Here is a 21,413-nt window from a genome sequence, read left to right as displayed (position 1 = left end):
GCTCTCCTGACTTGATTCTAAAACTGGCTGTCTAGGAGTGGGTCCTAGAAAGACCCACATAGTATACCCAGCCTTTTGCTCTGGTCTCCACAAAGGAGTCCTTGGATTTTCCTTCTGCCCCACGGCCTCCACACAGTGGTTACTTCCTCTCTGGATGCTACTGCAGGGTGAGGGGCCGCACTGGGCGACTCCCCAAACCTGAGGTAGAGGTACCTGGTCTCGCATACTTGGGAAAAAGGGGCTTAAAAGGACCATGGATGCCTTTTGAGCTTCCACCTACACCTCATCTCGGGGAACCCTTTGGGCCAGTTGTGCTAGAGACTCTGTGGCGGGGGGGGGGGGGGCATAACATTTACTACAAGTCAGATTACCAGCTCAAGTGGGGCCCCTGTATTGTAAGGGGGCAAAGCTGTATTCCCCGGAGCCACCAGCAGGCACCGAAGCTCGTCGTTTTCAGTACACATAGCAAATTAAGGGGATGAGGGACCAGAAACTCTGCATGGAGGTAGGCTGAAAAACATGTTACTCTGGGAATTTAGGGGTGTATATAGGATGAAAGAGAGAAATAGGGGAAATGTGAGAGGCAGGAGGACTGGAAGGGAGAAGACAGAGGACGGGAAGGGGGAGGGGCAGAAGGGAAGAGAGGAAGACAGAGAAAGTGACACAGAAAAAACTTGTACCTACCCATGGCTTATGGCTTTGTACATCTGAATCCACTTGCTCACTAAGCAAAGGGCAGAGTTGGAGCTGCCTTCCTGAGACAGGTGGTAAAGAGTGGGACGGGGGCACAGCCCAGTGGCAGGTGGAGGGCTGGGGACCTAAACACACAGTGGGAGGGGGTGGGGCTGTGTGCGCCAGGATCAGGGCAGCGCAGTGGTGGCGACTGGTGCTGCCTGGGTGTGGGGCTGGGGCGCTGAGCCCCACAAGGCCAAGACATGATGCTGTTTCACAGAGGAGACACAGGAAGAGGGAGGGCTGACGGGGTGGGGGGGCGGTGGGGGGAGCCGCAGAGTGGATGGCATGATTCCTGTTTCAGTGCAGGTGACCGCGAGAAGGAAGCCCCTCACCTCCCGCGCCAGCCTCTGACGACCTCCCACACACTGGCCTCTTCCACCGACGCAGCCCTCACACTCTCTGTCACACACATGCCTGCGGTTTGTGAGGCCAGAGTGCCACTATAGTCAGCCTGGTCTAGCACACCCGAGCACTCCAGGGTGACAAGGAGGCACATTCCGAACTGTGGGGCCCGGAATAAGTTGTGCTGTGCTGAGCTGTGCTGAGGTGAAGTCGGTCCACTGGCTGATTCTCAGGGAGGATGTGGTGGTGATGGAGGAAAGATAGGCCCCGAAATTCATCACTCCTGTGACAGTCCTGCGCTTGCCAAGCGGGTGGGCTTTTCTCACCGTGTTCCAGATGCCCAAGGCTGCCTCCTCTTCCAGCTCTGAGGCGCAGGTGCGCCTGCCTTCCAGCAGAGGGCAGTGTCCCCCCAGGCCCCAGCCAGAGCTTCTCATCAAGGTTTCACACAGAGGGGCAGACCAGCAGGGCTTGTGGTGCAAAACCCGGGTTCAGGCAGCTGGCCCAGGGGAACAAGCTGTTTTGTGATAATCACTGCTGTCCTCAGAGGGAAAACATGGGGGTCACCCTTACACCCACTTGGGCTGCTTGTTCTGTGGTTTTGGCCCCAGGTCACTCGTGGCCACTCCTGCCTATTGTCTCGGGAGTGCTTTAAGGTGCTTTAGGAAACTGGGGAAACCCACACTTCTGACTCCTGTTCCACAGACAGTTCAGCAACGATTGTGTCTACACGGTTAACCTTCCATGTAAGGCAATGATCCTTCTGCAGAAAAATGTGCTGTGCTCGCACACCCATACATTCTCAAGCTGCACATTTACAACCCCGTGTACGATTCCAGGGGCCTCTGAAGTCCTTGTAAGAATCTCTAACATAATATCTGTAATCCAAACCAGCACCGATTATTTCCTCTGTGCCAGAGACTGCTAAGCATGTCACATAGACTGTGACGTGTAAGTGAATAAGCAACACGGAAGACCAAGGGACACTTCTCCACTAGAACTTAATAGCAATAACAGTTATTTCTATTACAATTCATTATCCAGGAGCCACAGTGCTTGGGATTCTACTATCATACCTTTTCAGAAATGCTCTTCTAAAATTCAAGGGCACACTGAAGTCTCTAACAGCTTTAGCATGGTACCAGCTCCTGCGACTGGTGATAGATTAGGCAGAGTAGGAGAACACCCAGAAAAAAAAAAAAAAAACTCAGAGAAAAGATTGAATGCTAGAGAAAGTATCCATAAAAATGATTTCCATCCTCTTTCATTCACAGATGAGGAAACGAAAGCCCACCGAATTAAAATACATAGACTTCACGTTCCCAACAATGCCAGTGACAGGGAGACCTTGACTGATTTCCAGGTGGAGGCCCTGCCTACAGCGGTTCATGACAAGCCCAGTGTGCTTCTTCGTACTATACTATCCGCTTCCGAGTGGCTGACTCCCATCGTCACGCTTGCCTTTAGAAATAATCATGAGACGTGCTGGCCAGGTACCTGGCTCAATTATGGTAGCTATTATTAATAAATATCCTTTGATTTAGCCATTTTCTTCTCTGTAGAATAAAGGGATAGATCTAGACCAGTGTTTCTCAGTGTGGTACCCAGGCCATCAGCATCACCTGGGAACATGTCAGGGGTGCAGAAACTCGAGGCGTGGGGCCCAAGCGTCTGCATTTCACAAGCCACCCCCACCCCCGCCCCAGGTGACAATGAAGCATGTTCTTAAGTCTGAGAGAGCTGCTCTTGAATAAGTTTTCTGAAAGCGTGGCCAGACGCAGGCAAGTCTGGAGATGCTCTACAGTCAGATAGGTTTGGAAGAGACAGTCTCCCTTCAGCAGATCTACAGACACATTAGCGCACTAAAGGCTGAGATGTTCCACAATAAAGAAATCTGCCTGCCTTGATGAATTCTGCATTCCCCAAGTTTATCTAGGTGCGGAACCTTTTTATTATGTAACAGCTATTAATAGTTCTGAGTGTTGAAATATGTTGGTCTGGAAGGTCCCTGCCAGTGGTGACCTTCGGTGAATCTAATAGGCTGAAGTGCGCTAATATGGCATCCACATGTCTAGTTCTTAACAAAGCTAATAAAAGCTGGGAGATCAGACCAGTGTGAGCCCTGGATGTCTAATTCATAAAGAGTAGTGAAGATTTTCCTTCCTTTGCTAATGCAGATGCTATACCTGAATGCAGATTTCCCCAGGACCATATTCAGAACCAAGCACTCATTCCTTTTTAGGGCATGGATATATTTAGACAGGTTTCTACTACTATCCCTAAGATGGAGCCCTTTACACCCTGCCAGGGCTTTTCCGACATTGAGCCAACTGCAGCCAGCCGCTCACACGTTCTCTAATTACCACGGACTCTGGCCCACTCACTCCAGGCCTCAGGATGAGTTCCTGAGCAGCATCACCAAATAAAGCCCGTCAGGTACCACAGAAAACTTTGCCGAAGATTGCAGGGCTGAGGGACAGGGTGCTGAGCCAGAAGCATACTCTGGTCCAAGCAACTCCGAACTCACCAAACAGACTGATGATTTGCAATGCCGAAAAAGAGACGATCCTCTTCGTGGGATTAATTACAGGGTTCTTTTAAGTGGCAACCCTCCCCATTTCTAATAAAGCATTCACCAAACTGGAAGAATACTTTTCAGGAATTTCTTTGCTTCAAGAAATGAGGCCCACAGAGGATCACTCTGTAAAGGAATATTCACCCCCACCTTTTCCTCTGTCCCCCCCACCCCCACCGCCACCTCCCGAGCCCACTACTCTTTTTCAGCAAATACAGAGAGCATGAAATGCAATCTGCATTCTTTACTACTTGTCTGGCATCTAATATTCCTTGCCTAGAGAAATTAAACAAGTTGCCATTATCTAAGCAACTTGTCAAGACTTATGTGAATTGGTTCAAAGATTGTCTGCCATCTGACCCACTCCAAGAGCTGGGAAGGAGGAGAGCAAGAGAGTCCTGCCTGGAGGAGGCCATGCTCCAGCCCAGCCCTGTGCCCCTGCCAAGATCTTGCCAGTCTGCCTGGCGAGACATTACTGAGGTCTGAGCTCAGGCAGGAACAAGCTCTAGACCCCAAAAGCAAGGTCCTAGGCCCGTGAACACCTCCCGCTAAGACCAGTCGAATCTGGGCTTAATTAAACATAAGCCTTCAGGGGTAATTTTCTCTCCTGGGCTTTTAGACTCTTTTCCTGTCTGTCCTAAGTACAAGCCGGGCTCTTATTTCCAAACAGGCATGTGAAATGTGCTCGGACATCCCAGAAGTTCACTCAAGACACCACTCAGGTCGAAGGCACCCAAGCGTGTAACACCCTGTGTCAGATTAAGTCCACAGTGGCTGCTTGTCATCCATATTTAATTTTGTCAGTCTGTTAATTTTTAACTATGTTTGCTATCAAGGGCCATTAGAGGTCCCCAGGAGCTGAGCTCCGGTGAAGCGAGAAGTACTTCGTGGCAGAGCGGTTGAGGCTTGAAGGTGGGGTGTCCCACTTTCCCCTCCTGTCACCGAGTTCTGGCTTTCCCCACCAACGGCACAAATCCTGAATAAAACATGATCCCATTTGGAGCTGATTTTCCTTTTTTCCCCTGTCACAATTGGTTTTCTTCAAGAAGTTCACTTTCTTTTTATGAGGGCTACGTTTTATAATTCCAAGTTTCTTTGTAGCCTTGGTTTTGTTTCCAAAGCAGTTAGAATTCCATACTTTCACATGGCATCTGGGTGCCTGTTTCTAACGAAAAGAAGTCTAGAACCCTGGGTGGACGTCCGCCTGACCCAGCCAGAGCCTCAGCTCGGCACACACCACAGCCACAGGCCACCGCACCTGCCCTGGCTTCAGCTGCTTTACCAAAGAACAGAGCCTGGACCCCTAGTTTTCTCTTGACAGGGTGCCAGTCCTGAGTCCCTGCATCTTAACCCCTTCTTAAGCCACAAAGGGAAGGCTTGGGAGTCTCTGGGTCATGCCAGATCAAGTTTTGACAAAAAGGCTGGCTCTGCCATCTCGGAGCCTGTGGAGGCCTGCTGGGAACAGGACTTCTAAAATGACACGTATGTCTGGAAGGCTGTGGTCCAAGCTGTTTTTGCTGCCTATAAGCAGGGTCTTTGGAACCAGAGGGAGCACACAGCTCTTCTTAAAATTAAAGGTGTTTATGCTCAAGATGAAATAGAATTCTATCTAGGCAGGAGATGTGCTTATGTGTGTGAGGCAAAGAACGACACAGTGACTTCCGGTGGCAAACCAAACATAACCAGAGTCATCTGAGGAAAGGTGACTCGAGCTCACGGAAACAGCAGCGTGGTTCGTGTCAAGTTCCGAAGTAACCTTCCTGCTCAGGCCGTTGGACACAGAATCCATGTAATGCTTTGCCCCTCACGGATTTAAACTCTTTGAAAGTAAATTAAAGTTTTTTCTTGTAAAAGATTTTTTTGACAAAAATAACGAAATGGAAGAGCCATTTTAATAATAATTACTACTACTCTATGCCAAGCATTTTACTCTTTCCCTCAAAATAACCCCGTGAAGTAAGGTGTTCATTCTTCTTTCTTATAGATGAGGAAAGTGAAGCTCAGTGAGGTTAAAAGAAAAAAAATGCTTGCCTATAATCTCAAAGTTAGCAGAGTGGGTGGAAACTGTCATTAAAACCTGTTTGAATTTAAAACACCAAGTCCCTATCACACACAGCGCTGCGGCCTCTGCACCATCCTACCGTAACGGCTGGACCCCGTGTTTGTTAATGATCCTGAGGCAGAGGCGGGCTCAACGGCACTACAGGTGAGACTCACCGAGACTCGGGGACGGGCTCTTACTGCTAATAAGGTCAGGGGCAAAAACGGACAGAGGATCTAGGAAGTTTGGCTTTACAAAGGACAATATAAAACATGCTTAAGAAACCCAGAAAACAGTGTGCCGGGGAGGGCCCCCGTTGCCCCTGATCAGGAGGAGGCCCACTTTGAGCTCTCCTCTCACTCGTGACCATGGAGAGTTTGAGGGATGTCTTGTTGGGACCAGCGACCCTGGACAGGGCCACAGCACCAAGAGACTGACTCTGGTTTTGGAACAGCTGCTGCCAAAAGCTGCCCCACGTGGAGAAGATTGGGCCTCAGGAGCAGCAGCTCCAGCCAAAAGAACAACTGGCCCAACAACGCCGGGGCAAGTGCTTGTGTCTCTCACTTACTAAGGGGCTCCTTACTTCTCCAAACGCCAACCAGCAGAGGAGGGGAACGGACAGACAGGATGGGGACAGTATTTGCTTGGCCAGGAGTGGGATCCCCTGGAGTCCAGCCACGGGGCTGTGAAGAGGATGATCTCCCAAGGCACAAGATGTAACTCCACCACCTGGAAACGAGGCTGGGTGGAATCCTGCAGGAAGGATGGAGGGAAGAACAGGCCAGAAAGCCCAGGAAGGAATGGACCGGTGACCTGAGGGACTTTCTCTTCTCCAGTTTCTCCGATAGGAAAGCAAGATAAAGCAGCAGCTGGAAAGTTCAGGGACAACGGGTATGAGTAAAGCAAAACACACGAACCATTTGGTCTCTCTGGGAATTCAGCTGTTTCCCACTCTTGATCTATTTCCTGTCAGAGAGAAGTTTTCTTCTGGCAGGCGTGTCCGGGCCTGGCTGTGGGGAGACTTCCTGTGGGGGACAAGTTCTCCCCTTGCTGCCACAAGCTGCAGAGACCAAACTGCTGAATGTAGGGCAGGTGCTGCCATTTCGCGATGTCAGCTGCTGTCACTGAGGCCTTGCTCATCTTGTTCCTGTCCTTCGTTCATTCTTTCCAGCCTCTGGTGTTCCGTTTGGTTGCAGCCGTGAGGACTCTGCAGCCCTATTAGTGTTGTCAAAACGTGTAAGGTGTCCTTAGTATTTGAACTATTACAGCCTCGTGGGTGACTAGCCCTAGGCTTCCTTCTCTTTGCTGAAAATTCAAATGCTCCTTAAAAGGCTAATATTTACTAAGCCCTTATTGTGTGCCAGGCACTCTTTTAAGGTTTTACATGGGGGATTATTAGGCCCACTTTACTGAAGCCCAGAGAGGTTAAGGAACTTGTTTCGTCAAGGTCACACAGCTTATAAATGGCAGAGCCTGTGTCTGACCAGACAGCTCTGTAGCCTGCTTTTTCAACCCCATGTTACCGGCACGGACTCAGAGCTCTCCTGAAGGGCTCAAGTCCTAGTACAGGCCAGGCCTCATGGACCAGACAGAGAAACAGCCCAGAAGAGGGGACTGGGAAAGGAAAAGGGGCTCTGTGCTCCTAATAATTAGGAGATGCACAGCCCCGGGTTCACAGGAGGCTATGAGCACCATGCCTGGCCTATCTGTCCGCAGTCTCCCGTGGGAGTCAAGCCAGATGCTCCTAGATAACCAGAAAGCTGAGCAAAATTGTGAACTAGCAAGACTGGCACATTCAGGACCACCAAAGGGTGGTTTCCTCTCACAGTCTGCCCTTCCTGGAGCTGCAGATTTCAAGGGAAAGATAAATGTCAGAGGATTTATATTTTCATTTGTATCTGAAGACAGTTGAAAGCCTTGGGCTGAACAGCTCCAAAGGCAGTCCTGCAGTCTCTCAGAGCTTTGTCTCCCAGTCACAAGCCCTGGGCTACTGGAAGACAAGACACCTCTGGGAAAGCCAGGCCTCAAGGATGAAGACAGAACGAGTTAAGGGCTGATGCCATCTGGGATGCACAGACATAACGCCCCAAATCTCACGACTCTTCCCTCACCTTTGGGAGGTTGGCTGGCTGGTGAGGTGCGGAAGCTGCCTCTCATGGTTCCCCAGAGATGGTTTTGTTCACAGGTCCCTTTACAGGACCAACCACCATTGTGGTATTGGCTACTGCCTTCTGTACAGGAGGAGGAGCTGAAAAGTAAGAGTCCTTCCTGTGTGAGTCTCAACGTGTGCCTGGATAGGATGTACCACTATGTGCCCATCTGAGTCCACTCACACCTGCCCTGCTCCCTGACTCCCTCAAGATGCTCCTTTCTCATGGTCTACATCAGTGGTCCCCAACCTTTTGGCACCAGGGACCAGGGCTCCTATGAGAATCTCATGCCTGATGATCTGAGGTGGAGCTGAGGTGGTGATGCTAGCGCTGGGGAGCGGCTGCTGTACGGCCCAGAGAAGTTTAGGAACAGGCCGTGAACCGTGCGGCTGGGGGGTTGTGGACCCCGAGTAAATGACACCTCATGCCAAACCAGATATTCTTGTGTTTCCTTTACCTCAGTATTCTCTAAAGAGAACAGTGACAGAGGAGATGCTTAATGAAAAAACTTTTAAAAACTTCTAAAACGCAGTTCTCAGAAGTTGCACAGTGCTGCTGGGTAAATGCCTGGACATGGCAGCAGTGGTGGGGGCAGCTCTGCAGTTAGGCCACCCACAGACCATTCTTAGGATCTCTTCCCCCGTGAGATCCCTTCCCAATCTGCTGTCTCTTTTCCCATGGTCCATTTTTGTATTTATTTTGGATTTAACCTTTATAATTTTTCCAGTGTGTCACAAGGGACCTCCCAAAGGGCACGTCTTGCCCCTGGGAAGTTTGTTATGATTTTAAAACCTTTTGTTTATGTGCAGGTGATACATTCCAGTCCAAAGCTTATGGCAGCCCAGTAAGATCTGCTGTTACTCAGGGCAGATGAGGCCTCTGAAGAACAAACAGGTACCGAGGACTTGCTCTCTCAGTCCTACTTACCTGCAGAAGATGCTGGCCCAACAATGTGACTCTGGTCAAGGGCAAACTGTATAGTTTTAGAATGTAGTGAGGACAGCATGCCTTATTGACTTTCTCTCTGCCCATCGGCAACAAGACTAAAAGCAAAAACGAACCCAGACTTAAAAAGCGGAGATGTGTGAACATGAGGTGACTGGAACAGCTGGATGTTCTCTTCAGAGTATAACTTTCCAGAAAGCTATGGAAGAAACCTTCCTCTCCTGTTCACAGTGACTTACATAATATATCTAATAAATTTCAAATACCAATGACCTTGAACGTAAACAGGATGATCATGTCTAAAAATATTAATGATCTTCTTAGAAGCCAAATGTTTGCTACGCCAAGTAGTTTTTTCGTCTCTATAAAAATAAAGCAATACTGAGGCTCACAGTCCTACCACCATATCCAATAATTCTTAAAAAGTGGGATTTGATGTCAAATATGCATCTTCGATTTAGAGATGGAGGCTCCAGACCACAGACTGAAGATGGGGCAGAACTAGACATGCGATGCAACGCCTTTTCAATGACAATTTCTGTCTCCTGGGTCTTCCTTCTTCTGGATCAGGGTGGACAACTGGAAAACACATTGTTTGCTTCAAACAGGTTTTCCACTAGCTGGGCACACTGTCCTGCTGAAGCAAGATCTCCAGATAGATGTGACCCTTGGGTGCCAGAATGAGAATCTTCCGATACGCAGCTCTTGATAGTTTAGGAGCCCAAGAAGATACAGACAGCAGTGCTGAGGCCATGGCTGTGGGCTGAGTCTCCCCCAGATGCTGCGAGTCCTCCCACAGATTGTATACTTAGTGTCATCGGGCCCAACTCTCCCAAAAAGCTCAGCCAGAGATAACATCTTAGCTCCGAAATCACATCATCATGAAAACAAAACGCTGCAGTCTACTTGAGATCATTTTTGCTCTGATTAAAATTTTTATTGAATTCTCTCAAATGTTACCAAGAAATAGTTTTTGCAAAAGGGGGATCAAAGAAGCTAACAAGCAAATTCAACCTGGGAGCTCCCTTTGCTGGTCTGCAGAAGGTTGATACGTTACAAACATATTCCCAGAGACAAATCTAATTTGCTGGAGAAGTGGACAAAAGACAGGTGTGTTGGGCTTTGCCTCAGGAGAGAAACACTAGAAGAAAAAAAAAATCCATGTCTCAAAACAGAGCACAACATTGCTGGAAAGCAAAATAACTTAAAAACTTCTCCAAGACACATAGCAAGATTTCCAGAACAAAAACGGAATTATGGACTAAGGGGATGCTCCGTTTCGGTCTTCCCCACCGCTCTACCTCCAGTTATTAACAATTCTCTTAGGACCTTTTGGTGAAGGTTAAGTTCTGATTCCCTCGTCTTTGCCTCCAAGTCTCTTCTTACAGGCTTCTCATCTACTTAGAGAAGAAAGATCCCAGGAGTCACTGGAGTGAGGCCTTTTCAAAATTCCATCAAAGAATAAGTCTTTGGTGAGCCAGCACTGAGGTGTGGAAAGAGCAAGGCCTGGGAGTCAGGTGACCTGGCTCTAATCATGGCAGAGCCACTTGCGACTTTGGGTAACTCTCTCCATCTTCTCCGGTCTGTTTCCTCATCTGTAAAATGGGTCAGACCAGGTGATCTGTCAAGCCTCTGCTGGTTCATTCTGAGTCTCATAGTGGACAAAGAAATTTAAATAGCCATATGTATTCATGAGTCTTTAGGATACAGAACCCACGCTTGCACTGGGAATGACTCGAAACAAGAAAGTGGGGTTGAGCACAAGGTGAGAATGCTCACTTAGATCAGGTGAGAATTCCACCAACTCTAGGACAGATGCGGCAGAGCCAAGTGGATTCCAGCTTGAGAAAGTGTCCAGATCAAGGAAGAACTCACAGGGGAGGGTGTCACCCTGGGAAATATATCCCATTAAGTCAAATGGTTGAGTCCACCTAATCTTGGCACTGTCTCTCACCATCCATTCTCACGATGGCATGGGCTTTCTAATCTCTTAAGACTCTTTAGCTACTTTTCCCACCATATCCCCAGATATTACTTTTGATTTCATCTGTTATGTGAATGGACCAAGGGCAAATTACCCAGATGTCTTGGCCAAAAGCCACCATCCCCAGTCCTTTCTTGCCATTGTCAATTCTTACTTTTCCAAGGTAATGGTGAGAAGCTTTCTTGCTAATTAACCAAAGCCATGGATATTCAAAAGACTATGTGAATTTGGCATTTGCCTCAATTGTCAATTGATTAGTATCTAGGCGATCTAGCAAGAGGAAGAAGAGGAGAGGAGACACAGCCACAGACGGTAGGGATGGGGTGAGTGGGGCACAAACGGAGGAGGCTCTTTGAGTTACTCCACGTCATCTACAAAGTTATCCCCGAGGCCCACTAAAAGCAGGCTGCTGACTCAGCAGAAGACATGCAAAGGCTCACATATTATCCCTTCTTCCTCCTCTGGCCATTATGAGGGTGATCAAGCACTGACATGGACAAAAGGTAGAAAAAGCAGAGGCAAAAAAAAGCAAGACATAGCTAATCTAGAAATGGGTAATCAAGCTGAGAATAATCCTGTTATTTGATTTTCTGTACCAAGTATTCCACCGCCACCATCTACATTTTTCTTCACTACTTATGCCACTTTCTGCCAACTCCTCCAAACACAGAGAGCAATCGCTTCTGGGGCCCAGGCACCGAGGCTGTCTCTGTAGTTTGCCTGCGCGGTGTCCGGGAAACCAGGTCATCAGTGCATGTATGAAGCATGGATAACTCAGCTGAAAGGGAACGGAAGGGTGTTTGGCCAACACCACTCCTGGCCTGTGGCCTGTGAGAACCGTCACTGGGGACTGCTTGTAGGTGTCTTACATGACACAATAAGTTAGTACAACGTGAAAGCGTTTTAAGTCAGAAAGAAGAGTTTTCTGGGAAGCTGTTTGTTTCATATGGTCTTGTAAAGAAACACTAAGCAAAACAAACAAAATCCTCACCTGAGTAGGCCAACAATTTTTTTAAAACCAGGCTTTCCTGCTTTAATGTAGAGGAGTTATACATTCAGTAAGACAAATGAAATCTATACCCAACTTATTTGCTATTAATCATCACTCTGAATCCCAACACTGATTACTACAACTTGCAATAAAAGCTAAGTTAAGAGAAAAGCTTGGTAAGCAGACAGCCATCTTTGTGAAGAAACAAGGGAGTTTGTTTATAAAACTCAGGCTATTCTTAAAAAAAAAGAAAGCTGGTCAGAACAAGGCCTCTACTCTGACCTATAATTACATTTTAGACGTTATATTGTACCTCCTTTTTGTCAGGGTTTCCTGAAAATGGAAAAGGAACCCTAATCTTTTCTGTAACATATGTAAGATCGCACAGTCTTCCTCCTGGAAGCTCCCAACCTTCCTCTTTGGTGACTAGATCTCACAGAACACGGCCCCCAAAATCTCTCAATACGCAGAAACATACACAAACAACTCCTGTGACAAGTGCACACTTCCCTCTGTAGCCCTTCCACATAACAAGGCACACACACATCTACGCTCTAGTGCTGCCCTCAGGCTGGCTGGGAGCTGGGGAGGTAACCGGGGCCCAGGCTCTGGTGTGTGATATGAGGGTGAGATCATTAAGGAAGAGAGAGGTGTCGTTTGGGGCAAACATCAGGCAGTGGGTGATATCATTGCTGTCAGATGGTCGTCATAAGTCCTGGAGGAGTGTCAGCTTGATTTAGAGGGGATCAGTAATCTCTTGAAGGTGGACCTGTTAGCTGGATAGGTGTTAGTTGTATGGTGTGCTCTGGGGAACCAGGTTTGAAAGGACTGGTGGTGGAGTGAGTGAAGTCGTGGCCGATGGGTATAAATTACCTGGGCATGCAGTGAAGCGGGATAGGTGAAAGCAGGAGGAGGTAGAGCAGGCGCTAACTCCGCTGGGTACAGAGGGTACGGGGCCCACACTTCAGGGCTACTGGGGTAAAGTGCAGGCACTGTGAGCTCATCTGCAAGAAAAGAATAAGGGAAGAGTTAGTGGTTACCAAACAGCTGGTTTCAAATCAGAAACAAAACACCCATAACCCCGAGCCCCAATCAATGTCAGAAGTCAAATTACTCTCATTCTTTTAATAACCTGTTGGCTTTGGTCCCCCAAACTCTAAGCAAGGGAATGGGAAGCACAAAACGGAAAAAAGCAGTGAGCATCTGCTGCCTGTCTGACCTGCTGAGATCTCAGGCCCAGGCTGCCTTGGGCACTCTGATGTCTTTCCAGCTGTAGCTGGGGGAAACCAAGAACAGTGGGGATTTCCTGCATACAACAGCAAATATGGGCCTCTAAGGGAAAGAGGAAGAAGAAGAACTGGTAGGAGATAGTTCATGAAAACCCACTGCAGAGTCTTTGGGAGAACAATCGCTTATTGGCAGGACCCCAACAGACCGGAAGAACTGTAGGACTTTTCTGTTTATCAGTATAATTAATAGATAAATAAATCACGATCGCCAAGCATTTTACATTTAGCCCTCAAAAGCACAGGGCCAGACGTTGTGCCTACAGGGCATTTTAAGATGTTAAGCCTTGAGTATCCCGATTAAAGTTAAGCTCCACAAAGGTGTAAATAAGAACGTTCACAGTGGCTATTTATAGACTATATTTTTCTTCTAGGGAAAAGTGAGTCAAGTCGCCAACTGCCTGGTCTAAATGTTCCTCTTACAGCCCTGATTCCATTCAGGTCAAGCTGCAGTTTGCCAGATTGAAGGGCAAGTGTCCGGGCCTCGGAATGTATCAGGAAGCAATCCATTAGAGTAACAGCAAACACATGAGGGAGCATCTTGGCAAAGGCAAAAATAACATCAGTCAATAGTTATGAATCTGGACCCTGTGAAATAGCAATCTCACACTATGCGCTTTTATCACCTGTCAAAATCTGAAATCAAGTAGGTCAAGGATGCTACCCAGGACTGCTGAGGAAGTCAAGAAAAGGTGACTTGATAAAGCCATTAGTGACACTGCCATTCAGGACTTTCCAGAAGTCCACGGTGCATGCGATCCAGGAAGAGAGTCACCTCACTCCTTCCCACTATCTAAGAAGCCACCCTAGCCCACTCATTCCAGGTCTCCCGCCTCCTTCCCATCCCACCAAGCTCTGGCTCTGGGCAGGGTTTTCAGTATGGGAAGGGGGCTAGAAGCAGAAAACTGCTTTGCTGAGTGTGATGTGGTGACTGCTCTACGGAGCTACCAGAAAGCAGCTGAGCCTGGGGATGCCTGTGGATCTGGTGGAGAAGGGGTGAGTGAAGGCTTCCCACAGCCAGCCAGCACAGCAAGAGCCTCTAAGAAGATGATATGAGGGCAGTTCGGAGATCCCAGCGACGTGGCGTGATATACTGTGGTTGGATGACTGGATGGCCTCCCCGTCATCCTCTCCCTGATGCTTTCTCTCAACAAGGCAGTAGGAATGAAGTCCTCAGGACGTGGAAATGAGAAGACGGACCACTTACAGTTCTAGGCTGAAGAGCCTAGGCCAAAAGAGTGAACTGATAGTTATTATTTGGGGAGGAAAACAGTAGCACAACAAGCCTCTTGAAAATGATCAGGTCTATACCACTAGTTCTAGGGGTCTGTGGTTTCTATAAGGAAATTCCTTACAGGGGGCTTGAGAGAATGCTTAGCAGACCTCCGTTTCCTGTCGTGATGAGACCATGTGATTGCCATTAGAGCAACTCCTGTGGGAGCCCAGCTCGTGGAAACTGACTGCTGCCAGAACCAATGCCTCGAGTTTTAAGCAACCATTCTCAAGAATGACGTGCTGTTATTGTTGTTGTTGCTTCAGCTACCATGCTATTTTAAGACATTCTGAATCTTTTTTTTTTTTTAAATTATTCTGAGTCTTTAAAAGTCCAGAGAGTCTCAAGACCCAGCACACAATTTCTTAGCTCACGCTTGTCCAGCCCCACCGTGACAGCAGACTAAACGCCATCAGAGGAGAGGGGCTTGGCTGGCAGCCCTCATGCCTAACTGGAACTGGCTAAGGGTGGGGTTGGGGGGGTTTACCTGATAGATGGGTGCTTCCTTTAGAAAGTTTTAAAAATGAAACGTCTTTTAAGATATCGGATCCTAAAGAGATAAATAATGGAGATAAGGCAGAGCCAGAGTTTCAGCTGACTGATATAGTTATGATTTCCAGACATTTCCACATTTTCATCCTAAAATATTACTTTCCATTGGGTCCATATTGATGCTCAGAGACAATTCACTAATTAACATGTGTACAAAACCTAGCTCGGCAGAATCGGGGATTTGCTTCCAACAAACCGAAAGCTGCTGAGTAACAGTTCCGTCAGGTAGGAAAGCAGAGGCCTGAGAGAGATGAGGGTGAACTTAACTTGCTAAATCTCTTGAGACATCTCGTCATCTCTCCCTTCTCCTCTCATGAAGGAATCACAAGAAGTTACTGTAAATGTCAACAGACATGCAGCATGCAGTGGGTTGGTTAGGAAGAGGATGAGTTCAAAATGTGTCAATGGAGATGTTCTGTGCTGGTGACAGACCACTGGGGGAGGAGATGATTTCTAATTACAGATTTCCAAGGATCTGGGTCTTACACAAGTCTGCATCCCTGGGCCAGCTCTGCGACTGACACTTAGCATGTAATCATGCTTGTATTGAATAGTACCCAATGGAAAATTCTAAAGATATGCCACTGTTTTCTGTTAAAGGAACTTAGAAAATATCCGCAGGAACTAGACCTGAATGTGTCTCAATCCTTTGCAGTATCTGTCGTACACACTAAAAAATGGAGCAAAAGGAGGCTCAAACGAGAGCAAATGTTACAGAGCAGTAATTTTCAAAGTTAAAAATAAGAGCAGTGGAACCCTTTTTTCAAACTAATTTCCCCCAGAAACTGTCTAATAAAAGTGTAACTATTTTGGTCAACTTGGTGGTGGGGGAGGGGAGAAAGGCTGAAGGATCTCAACCCCTGTGATAGTCCCCAAGGTACACCAGGATTCCAGAGAACACAGTTTGAAAACTGCTCTCACACAGGGATCCGTTTAAAAGTAAGCTCCTCTTCAAAAATCTCTGTGAAGTCTGAACTCATTCCTGCAGCTCTTGGGAACCTGTCTGAGAGAGAGAGGGCAAGCAATGAGAAGCCAGAGCCGGAGAGAAGAAACGAAGAACGAGACAACTGGGATGGAGCAAACGGGCTCTCCTGACTGACATGGACGTCAGTGCCCGAAGTACCTCGGAGTGCTGATGGAGTCCAGCAGTGAGCTTTCATGGCCTCACAAACAAGGTGCAGAAAAATCTGACCCAGGAAATGTGAACAGGTAAAATAACAGAAAACAAGTAAATAAAATAGGTGGATCTATTTCCTTCCTCGTCCATGCTCCCAAACCATAACCATATCTTCCTACCTGCACTGCAGCACCCACAGTATACCATCCTGTAAGTCAGTTCTCAAAATGTGACCCCTACTGACAGCGTCAGCATTACCTGGGAACTTGGTAGAAATGCAAATTCCTGGCTTCACCCCAGACCCACTGAACCAGAAATTCCGCCTCCAAGTGATTCTGACACATACTTAAGTTTGAGAACCACTGCTGCCAAGTTATTTATTTTACCTGTCTTTCTCTTTTACTGTATTAGGGCTTGAGCAAAGTGTCGTGCATTTGCTTTCAACGAGCTTAGTATAGTACCTGTTACATAGTAGTTTGCTGAATGAATAAGAGAATGAAACGTTTGAGTGAAAATGCAAATGAAAGCAATAATCCTGGACTTGTTTTTAGAGACCTGGGGGGTTAATGAAGCAGTCTTAGCCTAACGTCCCTATTTGGCTCAGAGCTACTGTGACAGAGCTGCCTAGGACAACGGGGCAGCCCCACCAGGTCAGGAGCACACCTCCAGTAAAGCAGCCCTCACGAACATCTACATTTCAGTATGAGGCTGGGAATTCTCTGAAAACCCACACTCCCCTTTGATGAAAGAGAGTAGTAAGCTGAATGAGAGTTCTGCATTTGTACATTCTTTATGGTTGCTAATGTGGTCCTGAGGAAGTTGCAACAGCTCAAGACGGGTTCTCCACAGCACAAGCCCTCCGTGCGGCCTAACCCAACTGAAGGAGTGAGTGGCAGGAGGGTGGCCCGGACCAGGTCGGTTTCACCTTCCTGAGTCACTACCCATACATACTGCTCAAATTTCATAGGATGAGAAGACTAAAAAAAGAAGAGTTTGGTGCTGTAGGCCCATTGGGATGAAACAGAGTTCAGCGAGGGGGTAAGATCCCCCCCTGACAAGAGAGGCTGTTGGCCGCTCGGAATGAGCCAGGCTCCAGGGGGCCAAAGCAGATCTGGAGGCCAGGGCTTTTTGTCTGGGCCTAATCCGACCCTTCTGAGAGGCTGGGTTACTCCTTTCCCATTGCACCAGATCTGGCTATGTCCTTTCTCCTTTTGTGCCTCTGAGGAAAAGGTTGAGGGTGCACAATATACATCTGAATAAGCCTTTTTCTTAGTATAAAAATATGCAACCAGAAAAGCTCAAATTAGATTCTGACAAACAAGGACCAGAAACTTTCGCACCTCCACCCTCCAATCACTTTGAAAAAAAAAGAGGTACAGGCTCTGACGGTTTAAACCCAAGGAGCTCTGAGTCTGCCTTTTCATTTTAGATGAGGAAAGCTTCCGGTCTGAGATCACTTTGAAACAGAGGTAAAGATGAATGACTTTCGGAAACAACCAAGAGAAAGAGGAACAGGGAGAATCTTTAATGGACATAATCTGAGTACAGTTGAGAACATAAGGTCCAAGAGCTTTATATCAGTACTGTGTTACTTTGCCTATTGGACATTTCTATTTTGAAATATTCAACAGCAATCTCAGGCTCAACATGTTTAAATCTAAACACACTCCCTCCAGTAGCCTGTCCTTTTTCCAGACTTCAGTCAATGACGCCACTCAGTTGCCCAAGCCGGAGACCTAGTAGTCACCCTATTCTCCCTCATATTCAGTATTTCACCGAGGCCCTAGTTAATCTATCCCATCGTCCACTTTGATCTTCACTGCCACTGGATTACTGAGAAGGCCTGCTGACAGTCTTCCTGGCCAGCGCACTGCAGCCAGGACGACTTTTAAAACATAAAATTTGGTAATGTCATTCTTCCACTTCAAACATTTCTATGATTTCTTTGCTCTCTGGATAGTGTCTGAACTCCAGACATCATGGCCCGCAGGATGTGGCCCTTGTCTAGCTCTCCAGGTCCGGATCTCACCTGGTTCTCCTGCACAGTCTAAGATGTCATTTTCAATGCTCTCCCACTTTGTACACACTTGCTCTCTCTGCCAGAGACATTCTCTCCTCCTAAACCTGGTTTAACTAATTCTTACTCATTCTTCAAAGGACTCCACTTATGGGGGTGGGCGGTTCTCCATGTTCTGCTGCATTCTGCACCACCCAGTGACAGGAGTTACCTCCAGGACTATAACTTCTTACTCTTTGCCTACCCTAGTGCCTAGCACAGTGTATCAGAAAGTATCAAGAAGTCAATCATTTGCTCTGTACTTGATAAAATTAATGGAGGAAAAAAATATGCTTCCATTTTGCCCTTCAGAGGAGGAAATGATAAAACTGTAAGTTAATTGAATTTTGTCTGAGAGAGAAATATGTACAGAAAGGAGATGGACATGAGAGCATGTAAATGCTTTTCTTAAATAAGACTGCATCTCAATCCTGTTTTAATAACACCTTATATTTGCATACAAATTATACACAGCCAAGAGCTTGTACATCCATTACCATTCTGGAGCCTCATTAAAAGCTCTGGGGAAAGGGACAGGAATGGGTGTCTCATTTTAACAATGAGAAAAGATCTCCCCAAGGTATCATAGCTAACTCATAGTGTCTGAACTTGGATTGGAACCCAGGTCTCCTGTCTCATGGTTCAGGTTACCTTCCACACGCCATCCTGCCCTCCCTGAAGTAAGGATCCTCTATGACTGGCGGTGGTGATAGGCCCCTGGAGTGCAGGTGGTCTTCTTCATTTCTAGCTTTAGTATACTCAATTAACTAAAATAAACTCAGGGTCAGAGCCCTCCACAAGAGCCTGCCTGACAGATAAAGACTTTGGCCAGAAAAAAAGGCAGCCATGACACAAAAGGCCCATATATGATGAAAAATTACATTTTAATGGGGGGAAAACTTCAATTTTGAAACAAGAAAAATAAACCAAGGATTCTTAAGCAATCAACTCTCACTCACATACTGCAGCAAGTAGTTGATCTGTATCTGTTAGGTACACCCTTCAAAAGTTAGCCTTATGAGACTATTTTTGGGGGACTATCCTATTAGGACATGCTCTTCTGAGGCCCAGCACAGTGCACTCTAGCTCCTGCAGTGGGTTGAATAGTGTCCTCCCAAAATTCACATTTATCTGGAACCTCAGAATGTAACCTTTTTTGAAAACAAGAATTTTGCAGATATAATTTTTTTAAGGTTCTCAAGATGAAATGATTCTGGATTTAGGGTGGGCCCTAAATCCAATGACTGGTGTCCTTATAAGAGAAGATAATGTGAAGATGGGGGCAGACTGGAATGATGAGTCTACAAGCCAAGGAAAGCTCAAGATTGCCAGCAGCCACAGGAAGTTGAGAGAGGCATGGGACAGTTTTTCCCTCAGAGCCTCCAGAAAAAAAACAACCCTGTTGACAATTTGATTTCAGGCTTCTGGCCTGCTCGACTATAAGAGAATAGATATTCGATTTCAGACACCTAGTTGGCAGTAATTTCTTAGATGGCCCTAGAAAACTACAGTTTCTATTTAAGGTCATACACCTTCACTGGCTTCCCAAGAAGTATAGGGAAAGAATCAAAAGACCTGGCCAAAAGCTCAAAGGATATGTTTTGCACAACCTAACACAAATCAACTGTAATTTTTGTGTTCTGCACAGGAAACCAATTGTACTAAGGGATGGAGACACTGGGAGAAATCAAGTTTGTGCTCAACCCACCTCTGCTTCTACCTGTTCTTTATCATGGTCCTTGGCCACTTCCATTGCTTCAATTATTAATTCTATTTAGGATAACTCATAAATCTAGAGCTTTGATTTCTACTCCAATATAGACATCCTAAACTCATCAAACTCAACTTATCCAAGAGGGAACTGTTACTCATAAATCAATTCCTCTCCTGACTTCCCCAAATTTCCCATATCCAAACGACTGCTAAGTCCTAATAACATTAAAGATGATAAACATACTTATAATAACAATGCTAATAGTAGTAATACAGTAGCTAACATTTATTGAATACACTGTGCTAACATCAGCCCCTTTTATATTATGAGGAAGCAGAGGCACGGAGAGGTTAAATAACCCAATGACTCACAGCAAGTGACAGAACCAGGATGTGAATTAAAGTCACATCAGTCCAGAATCCATATCCTTTTAGTTCTCTGCCTCTCCGTATCGATTACATTTCCTCTATGCCTTTCTTACTACCTTTTCCTTTCTGTGCTACTTCTACCACCTAAATGCAGGTTCTCAGCTGGACTGTTTTAACAGTCTCTTGACTCTGAAACTGTCTTCCTAATAACTTCCACTCGCTCTCCACTCCAATTTTTCTCTCATAACACATATTCCCGGAGCAACTCTTTAAACCCGCAGGAAAGGCCAACTCAGAACCACAAAATAAGTATGCCAAGGAAATTCTAAAAGGAAGTTGGTCTTGATTCAACTAGCCTAGAGTCACCTCCCCTCCAGTTAATGATTTTTCTGCCACGCCTCTGGGCACTCACTGCTCTCACTACTCAGCTGTTTCAACCATGAAACAATAATACAATCCATAATTTTAAAAGAATCTGATTCCTGATCTGAGAGCTGAAGGGAACCCAGAGCATAAGCAGAAAGAAAATTGTTCCTCTTGGGACTTGATTTAAGTAATAATCCTGAACTTGTTTTTCCAGGCCATGATAAGTAATTTTAAATTTATTACTAAATTTATCTTTTAAATTTACAGAAAAAAGAAAAGTATATCCATAAGGTAATTTTGACATAAGTTTTACCAAAACTAGTTAGGAGACATACTAAGTGTATATGAACTCTAAGGAGAAAGAAGGCATGAGAACTGCGGCTCTAGAATCACAGAGATGATATATGAGAAATGTCAACAACTTGTGATTTACTGAGAATACTAGAGGGAGGAGAAAGGAAGGAAAAGAAATTTCTTCCTCCATTTAAAGAACATTCAGTGTTTTGGTAAAACTTCCACTTGCCAATCTCCTTTTTGGGCAATATGTGTATTTTTTGGTGAGGGAGGAAAATTAGAAGGGAGAGGTATGTTTATAAGAGCATATGGAGGCATAGGTGTTTTTTAATGAAACTGCTGTTTGGATATATCTCTAGTCTATAAGAACAGATCACCTACAACTCTATTTTATCAAACAATGAGCTCCTTGAGTACAGGGCCTGTGTTTGTTCTGCTCACCACTGTATCCCCAGTGCCTAGCATTGTACATGTTATGCAGCAGACATTCATAAATTTTAACAAGTACTATAATAAGGCATAAATCTTTGAGTACATCTTTATTTCCTCTTCAAGATAAATTCTAAGAATAGAGTGACTACGTCTAATGTGATTAGCATTTTTAAGGACCTTGATACACCTTGCTGT

At 46.2% G+C, this 21,413-nt stretch overlaps 1 protein-coding gene and 1 pseudogene across 7 annotated transcripts in view; one reads left to right on the top strand and one right to left on the bottom strand.

Moving 5' to 3' along the window:
* The window catches only part of RBPMS (RNA binding protein, mRNA processing factor), a 153,903-nt gene that overhangs the window by 16,829 nt on the left and 115,661 nt on the right, over positions 1-21,413 (bottom strand). For 2 of the 7 annotated variants that reach the window (XM_023538325.1, XM_011371911.2), the window contains 2 exons: positions 12,634-12,764; positions 9,698-9,926 (listed from right to left, as the gene is read on the bottom strand). The exons of 1 other annotated variant lie outside the window; for it this stretch is intronic. In XM_023538325.1, the coding sequence (XP_023394093.1) occupies positions 9,795-9,926; positions 12,634-12,764 (263 nt within the window). In that variant the 3' untranslated portion in view covers positions 9,698-9,794. 4 more of the 7 variants (XR_002783494.1, XR_002783499.1, XM_023538328.1 and 1 more) reach the window with 3 other exon arrangements.
* On the top strand, positions 4,530-7,332 carry LOC111747325 (annotated as a pseudogene).

Source organism: Pteropus vampyrus, unplaced genomic scaffold (genome assembly GCF_000151845.1).
Source record: "Pteropus vampyrus isolate Shadow unplaced genomic scaffold, Pvam_2.0 Scaffold8, whole genome shotgun sequence".
Lineage (NCBI taxonomy): Eukaryota > Metazoa > Chordata > Mammalia > Chiroptera > Pteropodidae > Pteropus > Pteropus vampyrus.
This window is presented reverse-complemented; position numbering and strand designations above follow the sequence as displayed.